This window comes from Phoca vitulina, unplaced genomic scaffold, assembly GCF_004348235.1.
Source record: "Phoca vitulina isolate PV1807 unplaced genomic scaffold, GSC_HSeal_1.0 scaffold3, whole genome shotgun sequence".
Lineage (NCBI taxonomy): Eukaryota > Metazoa > Chordata > Mammalia > Carnivora > Phocidae > Phoca > Phoca vitulina.
The window spans coordinates 39178544-39199632 of NW_022589706.1; the positions used below are offsets into that span (position 1 = coordinate 39178544).

At 34.4% G+C, this 21089-nt stretch overlaps 1 protein-coding gene across 8 annotated transcripts in view; it reads left to right on the plus strand.

Annotated features, from left to right (window-relative positions):
* Positions 1 to 21089, plus strand: part of EXOC1 (exocyst complex component 1) — a 67756-nt gene that overhangs the window by 33125 nt on the left and 13542 nt on the right. For 5 of the 8 annotated variants that reach the window (XM_032400413.1, XM_032400415.1, XM_032400418.1 and 2 more), the window contains 7 exons: positions 4683 to 4832; positions 10932 to 11037; positions 15531 to 15575; positions 16851 to 17014; positions 17580 to 17687; positions 18936 to 19012; positions 19563 to 19791. In XM_032400413.1, the coding sequence (XP_032256304.1) occupies positions 4683 to 4832; positions 10932 to 11037; positions 15531 to 15575; positions 16851 to 17014; positions 17580 to 17687; positions 18936 to 19012; positions 19563 to 19791 (879 nt within the window). The remainder of the gene's footprint in view (positions 1 to 4682; positions 4833 to 10931; positions 11038 to 15530; positions 15576 to 16850; positions 17015 to 17579; positions 17688 to 18935; positions 19013 to 19562; positions 19792 to 21089) is intronic. The other 3 variants (XM_032400417.1, XM_032400421.1, XM_032400420.1) reach the window with 1 other exon arrangement.

Consider the following 21089-nt stretch of genomic DNA (forward strand, 5'->3'; position numbering starts at 1 on the left):
CCAACATCAAAAACACACAGCCAAATTAAGGCTAACGAAATTGAGGAAATACTTGCATAAAATGTATGTATTTAAAAAAAACTATTTTGGTTGTCTTTTGAAAGATTCGGCTTGAAAGGATAACTCTTTTCTGCCTTTTTTGTCCCCCTTGGGTTCTTCAGAGACCTCATAATTCTGTACATTTTCTTTTGCAATATGATGAGAACTGATTATCCACCGAACTAAAAGTACAACTGGGAAAAACTGAAATTGTGGGGGTTTTGCTATACGCTTAAGCTTGGGAATTTTTCTTTCAATGTATTTTTATAGAAACATCCTATAGTAAAATAAAGCCTGTAAAATATACCACCAGTGTTCAGTTCATTTCACAAAAATTGTTTCCTTAAGCATGTTTCACCATTTCCTAAACATAGGTTAATGATCTGTAGTTAAAAGCTTAGAGTTAGGATTATTTAAGATCAGTTTTTGTGATGTTTGTTGGAACTGTGCTCAGACTTTCTTTTTTCTTTAAGAAAACCAAAATAAACATGCCATTACACAGAAAGAAAGAGTTCCCAAATCTTGAGAATTTATTCAGCATTTGAAATGAGTGTATCATTTCTGTTTGAAAATCAGTTACAGTGGTTAAGAGTACGGCGGCGGAGCCAAACTTCCTGGATTCAAAACCCTGACTCTGCTACCTCCTACCTGGGTGACCTTTAGCAAGTTAATTAACCTCCTTGTGCCACAAATCCTAGTAATATATACGCTAATGAAAATTTATAATGTACTAAGTTTGTAGAAAATGTGTCTGTCTTCGATTAGCTGAACAGAGCTCGACAGGGGGCTCAGTCCCACGACTGCAAGATCGTGACCCCAGCTAAAAGCAAGAGTCAGACGCTTAACCAACTGAGCCACGCAGGCACCCAAGTTTTGCTATTTTTTAAATGAGGAGCAAAGTACTTTACAAGGTTATTGTGAACATTAGAACTTACATATATAGAAAGAGCAAGAGAGCACACCCAACATGACCAAAGGCATTCAATAAATTGTTATTGTTACTAATTTATTATTATTTATAATAAGAAACTTTATTTTTTAATTTAAATTCCATTTAATTAGCATATAGTATATTATTAGCTTCAGAGGTAGAATTTAGTGATTCATCAGTTGCATACAACACCCAGTGCTCATTCCATCAAGTGCCCTCCTTAATGCCTATCACCCAGTTACTGCATCCCCCCACCCTCAGTTGTTTCCTATAGTTAAGATATAATAAGAAACTTTAAGCAATGTCTTAATTTTTTTAATATATAAAGAATAAAGTTGTGTGCACATGAGAATTCTAGAAGTGACCGTAACTTGTATTAGTGATTGAATTAAACAGTTTAAATATGTAATTTTCCTATTTCCTATAGTTATTTTAGAACAGTTTCTCTAAAATTAAATCTTCTGTTAGCACTAATCACATTTAATCTATCTTGATAGTAATGGTTTGAAGATCATGATGTTCTTCATATTAGAAGGCAATTCTTCAGGTGATGGTGATCTTAAAATGCTGTTTGCAAAAGAAAGCTTTGAATAGTAACATGTGAAAGAGCTTTATAAATTGTAAAATCCTCTACAAACAATAATTAGTTCTTCCATTTTTAGGGGAGAAGGTTTTTAATTGAAGAACTTTCCTGACACTAAATTAAGTAATATAACTTAACATGTAATGGCCTGAGTAAACAGTTGCAGAAGAACATAAACAATAATTTTGAGTCTTGAATCATTGAGAAAAATTAATGAGAAAGACTGTTTGGGATGAAAGATTTCTAATATTATTATTAATAAAGAATTTTTAAAAATTAACCTTTGGCAACTATAATGAGAGTTGAAGTATAGTCCAGTGGTAATAACTGTGTGTTTTATTTAAAATGATTAATTATTTTCATATTTATTGTTAGTCTTTACCTCACAGAAAACATGTAGGTGACCAGGCATTGCAAATATATAGAATAGTTGCATTTTTCAACACTGTAGCTCTTAGTCCACAATGATTCTTTTGGAAGATGTGATTGTTTTATATTTAGCCATCCAAAAAAAAATGTTCACATAGGTCCATGCTCCCCTATCTAAAACTCTTGGGGTCAGCTGTGTTTTTAGAATTTTTCAGATTTTAGTAAAGTAATATAGTACATATACTATGTATTATATAACCACTCCAAGAGGGTCTGGAGCAGGGCCCTGTGATTAAGCACACAATGTTCCTACAGCAAAAAATATGAATAGTCATTCCAAACACTATAAATAGCCTCATGTCAGTTCAGGTCAAGTTTTGCCATTAAAATAGATTTGGCACTGAATTTAAACAGAGGTTTTAGAGCTTTTTGTATTTTAGAAGTACAGAAAGGGATTGTACACAGTATACCTTGTATATAACATCTATAATAGCTATGAGCTTGTGTTGCCTCTCCCTTTCTTTTTCTTATTTTAAATTGCTCAGTCTAGTTTTCTGATACTTTTCTGCTTTCTCTAGTCCAATGTCCTAAGTATCAGTAATCTTAATCTTAAGTAATATCAGTAATCTTAGTCTTTTTTTAGTAATCTTAATCTCAAATAATCCTTAATCTTAGAAATATATTGATTATTCTACATAGTTTTATATAGAATTTCTATATAATGGGTCCTTATTTTTCTTTTTATCTCCATTTTAAATTGGGGATATAATCTTACAAGAAGAAAATTCTCCAACAGGCTGATTTGAAAGCTTTAATGAAGAAGGAACTCAACGATGGTTTTAGTACTTGGCATGTCTTATTCTCCTATTTTCTTGCTCTAAAGTACTTCTCAATTGCTAGAGAATTCTTCATTGCCTTAGATCAGGAATTTTTTTCTGGATACTCTGTAGTTAAAAGAAATTGTTTAAAAAATCCATAACCAAAGTTCTTATTTTGTGTCTGTAGTAAAGCATATAAATTAGATAGAGAAAAGAAACCTCTTTTAAAATTCAGGGGCACCTGAGTGGCTCAGTTGGTTTTGCATCCAACTCTTGATTTCAGCTCAGGTCATGATCTCAGTGTCGTGAAATTGAGCCCTGTATCAGGCTCCGCGCTCAACACAAGAGTCTGCTTGAGATTCTCTCTCCCTCCCTCTCCCTCTGCCCCTCACCCTGTGCTCTCTAAATAAATAAATAAATAAATAAATAAATAAAATCTTTAAAAAATAAAAATAAAATAATTTAAATTCAGGATATTTATAAGCTAATTTATGTCAGCTAGTATAATACACATATAATTAGGTTTAGGTAACTTTACTAGGAAATGAGTTAACCAGCACCAAAAGTCAATCACTGTGTCATTTTAACAGAATGCTAACAAATAAGTTCTGACTAAGCAAATTAGATTGAGTCAGAATTACATCAAATAAATCCATATTGTTTTTCCTTTTCCTTGTTCTTGGGAACTTATATTTTCAAGGGGAAATTTACTCCTTTAATCTTTCAACTCCTCATCTCTTAGACACTAGCTTTGAGTTCATGACAAATATTGACAAAGTAGCAGAGAGAGCTAGATTGTTTCCAAAGAGGGCTGGGAAGATTTTTATTGTGTTTGTTTTTTAGATACCAATAACTGGTAGGCATTTGCAGTTTTTGAGTCTGGTTAAAATGATTTTGTTAGATATGTTTTTTTGTTTTTGTTTTTGTTTTGTTTTGTTTTGTTTTTGCTGGTATTGTCTTTTTGTTGTTCCATGAGTCATTGTTTGCGTGTAACACCCAGTGCTCCATGCAGAACGTGCCCTCTTTAATACCCATCACCAGGCTAACCCATCCTCCCACCCCCCTCCCCTCTAGAACCCTCAGTTTGTTTTTCAGAGTCCATAGTCTCTCATGGTTCGTTAGATATGTTTTTAAAAGAAAATGGAAGTGTGACTCACATGACTAAGGTTCCAGTTCTTCCCTCCAGCATGACCTGAGTAAATCACTTAACCCTTTAAGTTTCAGTTTCTTCTAGAAAATAAGCTCATTGGAACAGATAATCTTCCAGGTCTATATTTTTCAAAACAAAAGTCAGGATGCATCATCTAAGACTAACTGATAACTTACTAATTTATTTACATAAAAGCCTTGTCAAGGTTTTTAAATAAAATCATGTGTAGTTATTTAACAAATTTCTAGAAAAACTAAAATTACACTATTATTAAGTATTATCCAGGAAAGCCCAGGATATCATCATCTGTGTTGCTTCCTAGTTCTAAAAGTTTATATCCTGTATGTCCTTATCTGTTGTTTTAAATATTGTAGACTCTAATAGTAGAAATACCATAGATGTAGACAATTTGTTTTGAATGACTTCCCTATTTGATGTGTTTCTCGGTACAGTTGTATCATGAGGTTTATTTGCTTAGTAAATAGTAAAATGTACGGTATGGGAGAGACAGGCTTGATTAAAACATTCATTGTCAACTCCTTTAGAAGATGAAATGGGTAGTTGATTTATCCCAGAGTGCCATTCTTGCATGTTTATGATTATTTTATGGTGATGAGGTTCAGTAGATTTACACAAGATGATAAAAGAAGACAAGTAAGTACTCAAGTTTTTATCCTTCTCTCTTCTTTTGCTTTTCTTTGGCTACATTTGGTCGTTGTTTAGACTTTTCAATTGCAACATGTTTCTTTTACTGTCAATGTATTTATTGACTTATTTACAATATCACTCTAGGGTCATGATCAGAGTTCAACTCTTGCTCAGCACTCTGTTGAACTGGCTTTACCCAACCATCATCCATTTCATAGAGACTTGCTTCGATATGCCAAGTTGATGGAGTGGCTGAAGAGTACAGATTATGGAAAATATGAGGGACTAACAAAGGTATGAGTTTGATATCAATTACTCACTGAGTATGGAATATAATCTTCTAGAATCAAGATGTCATGTATTCAGTTCCCCAAGTGACATTTGAAGTACTGTAGTACCTTCTTAGCAAAGCAGAAACTAATTGAATTTCTGAGTGCTCATTAACCAGGCAGAACACTTACTTTATTTACTTGGGTAAAGAAGAGCTAAATTTCGAACTTCAGCTTAATATAGTAATAGGCTGTACTGTGGCCTTAAGCATCATTCAGTTTAGTTAAATGCAATAATTATTTCCTGAGTTTCTTTACAAGCAATATAGAAACTAGAGACTAGAAGATATGTAAGTGAGGTGTTTGCCCTCTAAGAATTCATAACCTGTTTGATAAAGCAAGTGCAGAGTGCCTCTTTATTAAGCAAGCATTTCACTATTCCAGGCACACGGGGCCTACCAAACAAGCCCTACTTCTAGAGAGCCTCACATCTGACTGGGAAGAACAATTACACTTAAAACAATCAGCAAAACATTAAGTGCTAAACTGAAAATGAGTTTAAATGCATGGCAGTTTAGAAAAGAAAAATCCATGTCCTAAAAACTTCAGGGCAGAAATTGGACTTGAATTGAGTTTTAAATAATGAATGGGATTAGATAAACCAGAAAAGAGAGAAAGGGTATTCCAGGGATGAGGAGCAAGATGTGCAGACAGAGGTGGGAAAATATGCCCTTTTGTCCGGACAATGGAGAATGCAAGCCTATGAAGCAGAAATTTCATATTCTGGAGCAGTGAGAAATTATGTTGAAAAAGATGAGCCATGAGACCTAACAGCATTCCTCATACATGGGAAAAGACTAGATGAGGCAAATTCATAAGAACCTAATATAATAATTCAGATGAAATGAAATCTGACCCAGGAAGATAGTGGTAGGAATAGAGAATAGAAACCAAAAGAGAGACTCCAAGGATGGAAGGGACAGGATGATGCCAAACTTTCTAGGCTTGGAGATTAGAAGAGCAGTGCCAGAAACATCAGCAACTGGAGAAGATGAGTCATTCGTTCATATATGAATTGAGCACCTGTTATGTTCTAAGTAAGTGCTAGAGATGCAGCACCAAAGGAAATGGGCAAATGCTTGCCTTCTCAAAGCGCATGTTTTGGTGGAGAAAGACTTGACAAGTCAGTTGTGTAGTATGTAAGAAGGTACTGCTGAGTGCTCTGGTGAAAATAAAGCAGGGAATGCTAGGACTGGGGGAAGACTATAGTTTGAAATAAGGCATCATGAGAAGATAACATCTGAGCGTAGATTTTTAAAATGAGCAAGGATGTAGGGCGCCTGGCGGGCTCAGTCGGTAGAACATTCAACTCTTGATCTCAGGGTTGTGAGTTCGAGCTTCATGTTGGGTGTAGAGATAATACTTAAAAATAAAATCTTAAAAAAAAAAAAAAAGCAGGGCTGAGCAGTGCAAGTTTCTTGGGGAAAGCCTTCCAGGCACAGTACAACTGGTCTACGGCAAGAGCATGGCTGGTGTCCTGGGGGAGCAGCAAGGAAGGCACTGGGGTTGGAGCCCAGAGCACCAGGGCCTGGACCTTAGAAGGAAGGTAGGAGAGGTAAAGTGGGGGTGGGGCAGGGCAGATCTGGAAGGGACTGTGTGCCATGGTAAGGACTTGGCTTTTACTGTGAAGGAGCTGGGGGAGGGGGTTTTGGTAGGCTTTGAGCAGTAGAATGACATGATCTGATTTAGCTTTAATAAATGGCCGTTGTGGCGGGAAGCCATGGGTACAATACTTTTCTGGCATTTCTGCTGTGACCTTTAGTATTGGAATTGACCATGTCACTTAGGGAGCTGAAGAATTGCTACCTAATTCCAGTATATAAATAGCTATATTTATATATCAGGTATAAGAGCAGTTTACTTAAAATACTGAAATACCCTGAAAAACATGTAAACTCTTTTAAGTTTTTATGAATTTGGAGTTTAAAAATAAAAAAATTAAGTAATGCATAACTTAATTTTAATAATTAGTAATAATTTAATTATGTGGACAATATGACCTGAAAAGATGTTCTTGAATTGGAAAGAGTGATGTGTTTTGTTTCTTGGAGTGAAAACAAAAATATTGAGATTGTTAATATAAAAGCTCTTCCCCTCAACCCATGTGCTTGTGACAGAAAATTTCCTAACAGAATTTAGATAGCAAAATCATCTTATTTTTTGCTAGTTTTGCTAGCCAAAGTTTTTCCTAGTTTTACTCAAAAAGTGGTGTTATCTTTCAGAGTGTTTTATAATGAAGATTATTCTCTCTCAGGAAACTAATGTTTATACATGAACCCATTTTATTTTCATACTTACTGAAATAATTATTACAACTTCCTCTGGTGTTAGGTTCATACTTCATGAGAAGGCAGAGGATTAGGTAGAAATTTATGAGCACTATGACGATAAAAAAGCAGGTTGTACATTCCTATCAATGTATCAGTATGAACACACTTGGCATGAGGACATTCTTGGATATATCAGTCTTTATGTTTTCTCCTCAAAGTGCCTTTGCCTACTTAAAGTAAGATCTGGCTCCCTTTACTTCTAAACTGAGATAAGAAAGAGGACATAAACCTTGGTAAAATAGATAATATTTTTAAAGTATAATTTTAAAAATGCTTTTCAAAAAGAATATAAGTATCCTGGGGTATTTATATATATCTTATCTGGTCAGCTATTTTAGGTAAGACTACTTTTGTTTCTCAGAATTAGTCTTTTAAGTGTTCTGCAACTCTACTGTTATATTATATTTTGTTTTGTTTTGTTTTGTTTTGTTTTCATTCAACAGAATTCTGATTTGGAGATATCTTAAGGAAAAATATTTACAATACTGGAATTCTTCTTTTGAAGTTTTAGGAGGATTAATATTTTGAATAATTAAACATTATTATATTTCCTTAAGAGTTTTGTGCCAACAAGTGCTTTGTCCCCTAGTGAATATTCAAATAAGTATAATCAATAAGCTTTTTGCCTAATTGTGTTCTCAGTGAGTATTATTGCCCTATCTTTATATATAATGCAGTACTCATGAATGTAATTTAAGTGAAGAAACAAGGCAATAGCCAACCTAGCAATGATTTATGGAATCATTCTCTGCTCACAGTATAGTTTTGATTGACAATATTAATGAGCTTTTTAAATGAAATTGACTTATTACCCAGGAAAGTTACTTGATCCTGTGGTTTGAACTTTTGACAGACTATGTATTTTACCTCATAATCTAATTTGGTTGCTGAAGTTATCAAAAACAGGAATTTTATTAAAAAGGAAGAAGGAAGAGAGGAATGAAAGAAGGAAAGAAAGAAAGAAGGAAACAGACAAACCAGTACTTCTTTAGTAAGAAATAATAATTAAATGCAGATACTGTTTGCACTTGATTGGGTGTACACAGCTCTCATGCTTTCTGGCAGGAAAAAGAAAAGGCTTTTTCCATTCTTTAAGGAATAAGAATCAGTAGGCACTGCCCCAGCTCTGCTTAGGGCTGAATCTAAGCAAAGCCCCGAGTTTTAGTATACATAATTAGAGCTTAGGGAAATAGCTCAACTGCCCAGATTCCTTCCTCCCCAGGACTACAACCCCTATCTGTGGCTCTGGGTTATTCGTGTAGGGCAGTTAATAATAGAGATGTTCCATCCATGCTTGGGGAGGAAATGAGCTTTCCTCTCCCAGTAATCTTCCGAGGTTGACGGTCAGTCTTGAAGGTTACCCAGATTTCTTCTCTCAACCTCAGTTCTGCATTTGTGGAATTTACCGTTTGTGTAAAGAAAAAGTAAAATATAGAGATCTTGGTAAGACTGCACAGTCAACACAATGTAAAGTTGAAAAGACTGCCTGAAACAACAATATTTAAACTCCTAATAGTTAAATGTAAGGTGCTGTATTCAAGGTGCTAAGAGGCACCTCATAAGAGACATCCTTCAGAATTTGGTAAATGAATGAACTGATGGTTACACCTGTCTGTGGTCTTTCCCACCAATGAGTTCTGCTGTGCAGCTGGAAAAAAGGTATCCAGTCATTCAAGTTGCAGTGGAAAAGGGTGTGATTTTCAATAGTCTGCTCATGTCACTGTTTTCTAGATACCAAAGAGCTGTTTTGAAATTGTTTAAATTGCTTGGGTAGTAATGTGCACTTTAGACAATTCGGGTATTGGAATGCAATCTGTTATGTTGAATGATTTGAGTAAAAACCACAGATGAAGATTTCACAAATTATGTGAAACTCATTTTCTGTTTGTCAACTATTTACTGATTTGCAGTGATCAGTATTTTTATGAGAATTTAAACTTGAAAAAGTGAGACAGCCCAGTGAAATAGGAATTAATTTTAGGGTATATTTTAATTTATATTTGCTTTTAAATTTATGCAAAGATCATAGGAAAGAATTGCCCATTTGACTAAGTTTTCCTTACAGAGACTATGTGGGAGATATATATGGCCTACAAACTGAAAAGCCAAGGATTTATGTACTATGTTTCATCCAAATACTATTTTATAAGGATATATCTATAAACTAAGAAAATCAGTGGTAAACTATGAGTCAGCATGCAAATATTCACACAATATATACCTTTTGAAAGGTGCACCTGATGTTTAAAGCAACATAAACCTGCTCTAAAGCTGAATGTATTGGGGAGTCTAGGTGGCTCAGTTGGTTAAGTGTCTGCCTTCAGCTCAGGTCATGATCCCAGGGTCCTGGGATTGAGCCCCACATCGGGCTCCCTGCTCCTCAAGGAGCCTGCTTCTCTCTCCCTCTGCCTGCCGCTCCCCCTGCTTGTGCTCTCTCTCTCTGTCTCTGTCAAATAAATAAATAAAATCTTAAAAAAACTGAATATATTAATTTGAAATTATAAAGGAAGTTGAAGCTTAGATTCCATGATAAATTTAAAAGAATAACCAAGTACAGTTTTTTTCCTTTGGATTTATTTAAATTTAGTCAAACTGTGTATGGCATTTAACTTAGGACTTGGTAAAATATAGGGTCTCCCACTGGTGAAGAATCCTTCCTGAGAGCATAAAATATTTTTATGTGATAGTAAGCAGATATGATGAAATGAGTTTGTAAGCATACAAACAAAATTATAGATGTTTCCATTTGAGCTAGAATAAATCCAATTTGTTTTTAAAAAATGATTGTGAAAACTGCAAGATGTGCTAATTATAATTAAGTTCTTATTGAAAATAACTTATTTTGGTATACCTAAATACCCTAAGCTTATTGAAAATAGCCTATTTTTTTTAAAAGATTTTTATTTATTTGACAGAGAGAGAGACAGCGAGAGAGGGAACACAAGCAGGGGGAGTGGGAAGCAGACCTCCCGCTGAGCAGGGAGCCAGATATGGGGCTCGATCCCAGGACCCTGGGACCATGACCTGAGCCGAAGGCAGTCGCTTAACGACTGAGCCACCCAGGCACCCCGAAAATAGCCTGTTTTGATATACTTTAATACCCTAAGTTGACAGGCGACACTGACTGAATGTGCTCCTTTGTTACCGTTGACAGTGTCTGTCGGTATGATTGTTTTTAAAAGCAACATGGCAGGATGGAGGAACAGTTATAAAGAGTCCCATATTCCTTGGCCCTGTATTTCCACCCTTAGAATATGATTCCAAGAAAACAATTCATTAAAGATGAAAAGGTTATTGTAACATTGTCTATCATAGCAAAACATTGAGACCACTTAAAGTGGCCTCTGCTAGGGGATTGATTTGCTGAATTGCGGTACATCAACAAAGCATAACACTGTATAGTCATTAAAGTGTGAGACTGGAGAAACATGATTGCTCTGACCCAAATATCTTATATAGTATGAGTGCAACTCTATTTAAAATATATGAAAGATAATGCATAAAAATGAAAATATAAGTGTGATTATGTTCAACTTCATATTTTTGTGAATTGCTGTTTTGACGCCTGTTCAGTTTTTTTTTTTTTTGAGACAGAAAATAACCGACTTTTTATATCCTATGAAATACATCAGGATTTTAGGCCAGAAAATTTAAAGCAAGCACGAAGGATTTGGGGGGACTGAATTGTTATATTTGTTTTATTAATAAGAAGTACGTGTTACTTTTATTTTAAGAATTACATGGATTATTTATCACGACTTTATGAGAGAGAAATTAAAGATTTCTTTGAAGTTGCAAAGATCAAGATGACTGGCACAACTAAAGAAAGCAAGAAGTTTGGTAAGCTTAGACACCTCAGCTCATTGTTTTTATTCTATTAAAAGTGGTTTTATTTATGACAAATAATTCTAAGACTTTTCAGAGCAAGGTGGAAGAAGATACAGTAGAATTGATGAAAAAGTAAGTCTGATGCGTTGGTTTGATTTATAGTTACTTCACAGAACAAATATTTGTATCTGTAAATATGGCTTTTACTAAAATTCTGTAGTATATGAATCTGACAGCAATTGTGTATTCATGCCATAATTGAAAGCATCTATTCATAGGAAAAGCAGCTGGCCAGAAAATGAATTGCAGTCTGGTCGAGAAAGTACAAGGCTAAGAGACATGTTGAGAGTTCAGTTTCCAACTTCCTAAAAGGCCTTTTTTAGCAGTTGGTGGCAAGTCATTGATCTCTTAAGTCATTGCTCTTTATAGGGAAATGAAAGTAATTCCTGGCTTCTTACTTCTCACTGGCTATTTTGAATCAAAAAGAAAGTTTGTGTTTCCTCCCGGGTCAAGGGGCTGTAAAAATGTCACCCAAATTTCTCCTGTGATTATACCTTATTTTTCCTAAGAGATATTTTTCAAGCATGCTAAAGTTGTTGCTTCTAAATATGTTAAGTGGACAGACAAATATGATTTGAAAAGATAACCAGTGAAAGTATCAAGTTGCGAGGAAGGTGATTTGCCGAGGCCACATTCTGCTCTTGCATGTACCCATCTCTGGAGTTCCTTTTTGGATGGAGTTCTGTGCCTATTCAAGTCAAAACCTGGCCTTAAATGGCTACAATGTGTACTCCTCAGTGTGTCTGCATAGTTCCCCTTTAGAATAATGAGTTTAGCATTTGCTTGTTGAAATGAGCCTATGCCCTAAGCAACTTCTGGTAATCAGGAAACAGGATTGAAATTGATAGCACATCTTCCCCTTCTTTTCCTTTAGGACAGAGAAGACTGTCTTTAGTGGGTAGTTATTTAGTAATTCACTGTTGTTGTTGTTGTTGTTTAATTCAACACTAATATATTGATTATACTAGTCCAGACTTTTGAAATGTTTTGAATCTGTGTACAAATATGTTACACTTAGGTAAAGATACTGATAAGAATCTTGGGACCATAGGCTTTTGGAAACAGAAATGCTAACTCATCCTAAAGGTTATTGTTCTTAAACAGCAGTGTGTTTATATCCTTGTTAATGTTTCACTGTGGGTATGTTATGCTTTTTTTTAAGTAAGCAGCATATTAATTCAGTTACATGTTTAATGTTTTCATTTAGTATATTTGTCACCACTTGTTAGTGAACCATTGTATTTTGAGAGAACTCTTCTACAGTATATGAAAACTGGAGGCAAAAGGGAAACCTTTCTAAAATTATCTCCTCAGGAGGTCATTAATCCCAGTAGCATAAAAGTTTATCAAGCATAGGGTTCACATTGAGATAAATGACATAACAAAAATGTAATTTGAAATAAGTATAATAGTATCTTAATGGTATCATTGCATTAACCTGAAAATTAAATTTTTTCTTTTTCTTCCTCTTGGGAAGTTCTTAAATTATTTTGTTTAAAATATTTTTAAATTAGAAGTTTAGAAGGCACTTTTATAGTTTTAAAATAGCATTAAAATCATATTTCTTCTTATGTATCAAATAATAACAGGAGAGTAATTTGTATTCGTTGATGGCACCAGAAAATCATAGTTTCAGTTATTTTGATATCAGCTACAAGAGAAGAAAAACTAAATAATAAACAGAATTCAGAGGAAAAGTTAAATACAAATGACTTAAATTCTAAATAAGGTAGAATGGAAATTTTTTTAAATATCTTTTCAGTGATTCAAAATGTGTTTAAATCAGCTTTTAATAGTAATTATAATTAAAATAGAAACCTGAAATTTTGTAAAGATAACTTGTCCATGAATCAAAATGAAGTAATTATAAATAAAATTTAATTTTTTTTGTTTTTTACTTGCTCTGAAAATTCTGGGTCATAGATACTAATAAGAATAGAAAGTCAGATTGAATGTACTTTACAAAAGGAAATGTATAGTCAATATAGTCATAGAGATACAGGTGAATACTCTCTTTTTGAACCACTTTTTTTTTTTTTAAGATTTTATTTATTTATTTGACCGAGAGAGGGAACACAAGCAGGGGGAGTGGGAGAGGGAGAAGCAGGCTTCCCGCTGAGCAGGGAGCCTGATGCAGGGCTCGATCCCAGGACCCCGGGATCATGACCTGAGCCAAAGGCAGACGCTTAACAACTGAGCCACCCAGGTGCCCCTTTTTGAACCACTTTTGACTCAACTTTAACATCACTTTAATTCACGTAATTCAGAATAATGTTAAAATACCAGCAAATATCTTTTCTTTGTGTTAAGGTTTTTACATAGGTAATTGCCTTTTTTAATTAATAGGTTTACTTTGATAAACTCAGAGGCATGGAATTTTCCCCTCAAGAATGATATTTTGGTGAGGTTTCTTCCCCTCGTGTTCTACAAATGTACTTAATGAAATGGCAGGCAAACGAAATTTAGAAATTATTTTTAAAATCACCAATTTTTTCTTTCTATAGCTGAAATAACACACACACACACACATATTATTTTAGTCCCTTAACATATGCATTTATATAATTACTGCCTCCCTTGTATTTAATATTCCAAAACCTTAAAAGTGGTATGTCAAAATTATTTTTCATTCTATGTTTCTCCACTAAACTAAGAATCTTGTTGGTTCCTAGAAAATTCATTTAATAAATATTAATTACCTATTATATAATAAGCACTGCTAGGTACTGAGAATGCAGCAATAAGCAAAGACCCTACCTCATGAAGTATACAGTCTAATGGGGATTATTTAAAGATATTGAAAAGGTTACCTGAAGGGGCACCTGGGTGGCTCAGTAGGTTAGGCATTCAGCTCTTGATCTCAGTTCAGGTCTTGATCTCAGGGTCATGAGTTCAAGCCCCTACTTTAAAAAAAAAAAAAAAAAAAGGTTATCTGAATATTGCTTGTTGCTGATAAATAATATAGGCTTTGATGAGCCCCAAATTATAATTAATTGGCACTACTAGTAACTCTGTATTCTTTATTGGGTACAAAAAAAAGAAAAAAAAGTGTATGAAGTGTCAGGCTTTGCTCTGAAACTGGTGAATTTAGTATAGTGACACCTTAAGGCCTCCAGAAGGTACTGTTCCGATTGGACAGCTAGGAGCTCCAGCATGATCCCTGCTTACCACTTTAATGTCTAGCCTTGGTGTTTCATACTCCCTTAAGCTTCATGTAGCTAGGGCTGCACAGATAGGCATATCCCTGGTATGACAAGTTAGTAGCTTTTACTTGGGTTTTGCCTTAAAGTTTGGTAGGGATAGTGACAGTTGATACATTGTTCTCTGTTTTTAAAATATTTCCAGGTTATAGTTATATTCTTTATTTTTCTCTTTAATTCTATAATTTCTTTCTTTGCCTTTCACATTAACTTCTAATTTGAGTTTAGAATGTTTCACAAGATGATCTCTATAATTGATCTAATAAATATTATAGAGAGAGAAGTTTTAGAATAAAAGAAATGCCAAATGACCCTAAAAGAGCTCAAATTCCTGTATTAAGCCTGTTCCTTTGGCTTTAGCCTCCCATCCACCCATCTCCTGATAATTAGTATTTTGATATATACTTTCCATTCTAGGTGTTCATAAAGCCAGTTACTAAGTAGTTCAGCTTGATATTTTGAAATGAATTTAAAGCCCCACTCATGTAATTTTTTATCATATATGGTATAACATTGTTCAGTACAGTGGAGACTCCTCTCAGGAGTTTTCAGGGAGTGAGAATGTTGATGCGCTTAATGTCTAAGTCTACAACTTCATTCTAATAAATTTCCACTTTATTAAATTTTTACTTGACCATATGATCTCATTCATATGTGGAATTTAAGAATCAAAATTAATGAGCAAAGGAAAAAGAGAGAGAGACTAATCAAGAAACAGACACTTTAAAACTATAGAGAACAAACTGATGGTCACCAGAGAGCAGGGAGGGATTGGTTAAATAGGGGATGGGGATTAAAGAGTACACTTATTATGATCGAAATAAAATAAAATAAAATGACTTTTAAAAAATGTAAAAAACACTTTTACTTGAACTGTTTCTTTTTTTTCAGAAACCAAAACTTACAAATGTAGTCTTTTAAATTTTAAGCACACTAGCTCCATAAACTTAAAAAAAAAAAAAATCATTTAGAAGTATTGGGGGAGGGGTTGACAAATATAGATATTTTTACTTGAATATTTGATTAAAAACAAAACATTAGACTAGTAAAGTTTTTTCTCTCAGAATTTGTCAAACAGTAGCTGACCAACTAAACATATGTTGCACCTCTTGTTACTTGATGCTCATGGTTCTTTGCATGTGTCTTTTAAACTAGAGCTTTAACTTCCTCTTGTGCATGGTTTGTGCAAATTGCAGTTTATTAACTTGTCTTTGTCTTTGATGCTTGCAACCTAATCCATCACAGCTACACTGCCTCGAAAAGAAAGTGCTGTCAAACAGGAAACAGAGAGTGAGTATGCTTAGTGTATTAGTAGGTATTCTCAATGCATGTTTGTTTAATGTCTAGAAATTAGTTTTTGTCTTGAAAAAAGTTACACCAAAAAAGTTACACCAAAAATATTGATTGCTCTGAGTTGCCAGGTTCGATGAAAGAAAACCAACATCATGGTTGTGGTATGGCTACATTCAAGAAATGTAATTCAAAATCTATGGTGGGTAGTCAGAAATTTATGAAAAGGCTTAACCATTAAACTTCTTTTCAGGCTGTGTTTAGAAATTATAAAAATTCTTTAAAAAAAAGAAATTATGAAAATTCTTATAGATATGGTCAGATTTTGCATAATGAAACAAAAGTTTATCTTTAGTTGTCCTTATTATGTCTTCATCTGTCCCTTCTGACCATCAGCAAATAATATAGGTTAACTGAGAAATATTTTAGAAGATTAAAAAAATTTATTGTTTATATTTAATTCTGAATAAAAATGTTACATTTTCTTGTAAAAATGAAAGCCTTTAATTCCTTGATGGATGTAGAATATTGTCCAGCCACATTGTTCTCATTTTTCCTCAAAGATGTCCCATATTATATAGTTCATGATGTATGTATTGTATTTTAGTTGTATTTTAAGTATAACAAGTTTTCAGGGTGGTTTTTTTCTCTTCATTTTGTATAGTTTTTAAAGAGCTGTAGTTAATCAGCTCACTTATTGTAAAAGCAGAGTTTCTGGGTTCAGGAATGTTTTAAGTTGAATCATATGTAATTGACTTTTTGTAGGGCAAGAATGATCGAGTATTGGCAGATTTGTATGGTTCACCCCAATATTTTCATTTAATGTGGAGGCGAGTAATATTGGGATATGGCCGTTTTCTTCAGAAATAAAAGAAGTCATTAAAAAATAAAAATAAAAAAGTCATGTTAGCTAGTACATTAAGGAGTCATTGGCCTTCATCCATATTTATGTCTTTTGAGTAGGAAGGAAATCTTCATCTACTTTAGTCTAGAAATATGGCAACTTTGGTGGTACTGGGCAGGGTATAGATTATGTGATCTTTAAGACCCCTTTCAGTCCTATTCTGTAGATTGTAGTTTCACTACTCTTTGTAATATGCTCAAGAATAGGACACAAATGTTAATGAGAGAGCAGGACACTCTACAACCTGCCCCATGCAGTAGACTTGTGCGATAAGAGCACTGAAGACGAAGACAGTAGAAGACAACCCTCATTTACGCTATGGGCCTTTGATTCACGAAGGTCACAACTGTCAAAGTTTTATTATTTCTTAGGTCTTCATGGAAGTTCTGGGAAATTAACTGGATCTACTTCTAGTCTAAATAAACTCAGCGTTCAGAGTTCAGGGAATCGCAGATCTCAGTCATCTTCTTTGTTGGATATGGGAAACATGTCTGCCTCTGATCTCGATGTTGCCGACAGGACCAAATTTGATAAGGTAAAATAATATAACAAGTATGTCTTAAACATTAACATTAGTTTTCTAATAGCAGTTTGTTATTGCTTTAAGTGTGTTCAAGGACTTGGGCTATGTTGGTTCTCTGAATTCACCATATCTTTTGAATTCTGAATTTGAAAAAAATACTAGTCAAATGGCAACTGAAGTCTGTATTATCAATTCATTGACATAACAGCTTTATTAAAATTTATTATAAATCATTAAGAGCTTGTATCTCTAAGTTCTTTGAGCCAACTACAAAGTAAAGAGGAAATAACAGCTTTTATGAAGCTAAACTGTTGTCTGCGATGCATTAAGTTTAAAAAGTTTGTCTCTGTGTTCCTCTTTCCAGATTTCAAGTGAATAATTATTGTGAGTTTTATTTTAGGTATGTCTGGCCCTGTTAAGCCTTGATACTTCTGCATCGTCCTATCAATCTTGGAATAGTTTCTTTTGGGATTCTATTAAGATTATACATAAAACATCTATGATCCCTACAGAAAAGTGAATTAAATGTAGAAGATTTTTTTAAGCATTTGGTGCAGTTCATTTTTGTTTTCTTCAGATCTTTGAACAGGTACTAAGTGAACTAGAGCCCTTGTGTCTGGCAGAACAGGACTTCATAAGTAAATTTTTCAAACTGCAGCAACATCAAAGTATGCCTGGAACCATGGTATGGCTCACATTTATTTATTGGCTAATATTGATAATCTGTAGGATAATTAGCCTAATTAATTGTCACACTTTCAGTCTCAGAACAGAAAAAGAAAAAATTCATGATGTAAGGATTTTTTTCAGTAATTTTTGTCATACCACAAGATAATAAAAACAGTGATAGTTGGAGTTGGAGCATCTTATTTAATACTCCAGATTGTCTTCGACCTAAATATCCTCTAACTTAGTGAGGGGGAAATGTCTGAATTTACTTTGTAAAAAATATTATTCAAAAAGAAATTTCAGCATTTTAGTAGTCACCAAGAAAAAATATAATTTTCAAAAGAAAAAAATATTTGAGTGTGTATACCATGGTCTAGCAAAAAAAAAAAAAGAAGAAAGAAAGAAACAAGCCCAAATCTGAACCTTGCCTATGCCTTTGTTACTAACTAGCTCTGAGACCTTAAACCAAGTATTTAATCCCTAGTTTTCCTCATCTGTACAGTGAATATAGTCATACCTGTTCAGCATGCCTCTCAGGTGGCATAAATGTAAGAAAATAAAATGAGAGGCTGCTGCAATATTTTGAAAAACTTAAAAGCACAATGCAAATAAAATGATTTTTAAATTAAGGTCATCTTGGGCGCCTGGCTGGCTCAGTTGGTAGAGTATGCGTCTCTTGATCTCGGGGCCATGAGTTTGAACCCCATGTTGGGCATAAAGCTTACTTGAAAAAAAATGAGGTCATCTTAAAAAACAGAACCAACATATAAAAAGCAATCATAAAATGAATTTGTTGTTATAAGTGATGGTGATAGTAAATTTGCTTATTTGTTAGCCTAAGAATTTTTAATAGCATTTTTTAAATGCCAGAGTTTTATTTAAACATTGATGAAATTTCTTTAATTTTTGAAATTCTCTCTTAAAAGTTGTTTCTGGTTTTTTGAGCTGCCCTCCCCCATTCTCACACCCCCTCTGAACCTCCTGTACCTTCTCTGTCCCTGCTTTCCCCTCATGTGCATACACACAAGCACATCTTCTCAGCCCACAATAATTCTCAGATAAAATCTAAGAACAAAACATTTCATAACCATTCTTAAACAACATACTAAATTATGTAGTTTTATCAATAGTACTACCTTTAAAAATCATTATTTTTCATAATGTATTCTCTCCTAGGCATTTTAAGACTGAGCAGGCTTTTGCTATATAAACTAGTCAAATTGTTGGTCTTTTATTATGTAAAGTACCTGAATAATTTTTGCAGCCTGAAGCAGAGGACCTAGATGGAGGAACATTATCCCGGCAACATAATGCTGGCGTGCCACCGCCTGTCTCTTCTGAGTATGTGTTTGTTACTGTCATTTATCAGGGGTGGGGGGACTTTAAATTGAGCCTGAAGGAGTGTTGTTCAGTGAGGAGCCAGATGATTCTGGTAATGTGACAGCACTCAGAGCACTGACCTGTGTGCCCAGTGTCTTCTCAACCATCTTACTGAGTTAAAATTGGTCCTATTGTCTGACCCTTCTGCTCTTTTTGGCTCTAGTAATCACAGAAAGGTGCAATCAGTTTTAATGTTTGCTGGTAAGAAGTAGCATTTGAATTGCAGGGTATTTCTCAGAAATTACAAAAGCACATTTCATGATCCAGCTTTACAAATGACCTGAAGTTGTATTTTGAGTAATAAAACTTAACTTCAGAAAATATTTTTATATTGGAAAAAAATATTTTTATGTTGGAAACTGCTGTAGAATCATTAGGTCATCATATTTGGACATTTTTCATTGAGAAATGTAAAATTTTAGTCGTTTTGTATATTTGCAATGGATTAAAGTTAAAGATCAAGACAGGAAACCTGTAATAAATTCCTATACTTTCTATGTTTTCTGAACAGGAAAGATATGATCCGTCAGATGATGATTAAAATATTTCGCTGCATTGAGCCAGAACTGAACAACCTAATTGCATTGGGAGACAAAATTGATAGCTTTAACTCCCTCTACATGCTTGTCAAAATGAGTCATCATGTGTGGACCGCACAGAATGTGGACCCTGCTTCTTTTCTGAGTACTACATTAGGAAATGTTTTGGTGACTGTCAAAAGGAACTTTGACAAATGCATTGTAAGTTTTTTTTTTTAAATAAGAATTCTGATCATTGCAAAAAATAGGTAAATGTATTTATTTATTTTTTTTAAATGTTTTATTTATTTATTCATGAGAGTCAGAGAGAGAGAGAGAGAGAGGCAGAGGCAGAGGGAGAAGCAGGCTCCCTGCCTAGCAGAGAGCCCAATGCGGGACTCGATCCCAGGACCCTGGGATCATGACCTGAGCCGAAGGCAGACGCTTAACCATCTGAGCCACCCAGGTGCCCCAAAAAATAGGTAAATGTATTTAAATCAAGAGGTTTCCAGGTTTTCCCTTGAGTGATCTACTATTCACATCTCTCAAAGCCCCGAAGCAGAGTGTTGGCTGCAATTTATAGGCACAGAGTTAGCTGGATGCTACTATGCCAGCTAGTTTCCCTTCTATACTGCATGTGAATCTTGGCAAGTTCTGGAGTAAGTGCCATACAGGCAGGCAACCCCTGCTTGAGAGATCCACTAGGTAACTGAAATCTCAGTTAACTCATGAGTGACCATAGATCACATAAAGCAATTGAAACTATCATTTGGATTTATTGTTGTTCTTTTTAAAATATGTTCTGATAAGAAAATTAATAATTGGATTAGTTTAATTGATTCTTTAAATTATTTAATTAGGTTTATTAGTTTACTAGTTTAACAGCTTTAATTAATGATCACATTGTTTTATTTTAAGAATACAGTGTTCTTTGGGGCGCCTGGGTGATGCAGTTGGTTAAGTGTCCGACTCTTGGTCTCCGCCCAGGTTATGGATCATGAGATGGAGCCCCACATCGGGCTCTGTGCTCAGTGAGAGCCTGTTTGTCCCTCTCCCTCCCCCGTTGCCCCCCCCGAATAAATAAATGAATCTTAAAAAAATTCTTTAAAAAAAAATAGAGAATATATTGTTCTTATGTTAACTTCCAGCAGTCATTATGTTCTTCCTTCTAATAGGAAGGAAAAATCATTAACAATTTTATTTTTGTCTGCTAGGTTTTGGTAAGCTTGTAGGTATGAATTGGGCTGGGCCAGGTTCTAAAATAAAAGCTTCATTTTATTAATGTAGTTAGCATGTCAACCATTTGAATATTTCTACTATGTAACTTCTAAATTATATCCAGCTCTTGAATATCCATAAAATAATAGGAGATAAAAATATTAAGGGCAATTAAAATCCACATCATTTTTGGGGCGCCTGGGTGGCTCAGTCGTTAAGCGTCTGCCTTCAGCTCAGGTCATGATCCCAGGGTCCTGGGATCGAGCCCCACATTGGGCTCCCTGCTCAGCGGGGAGCCTGCT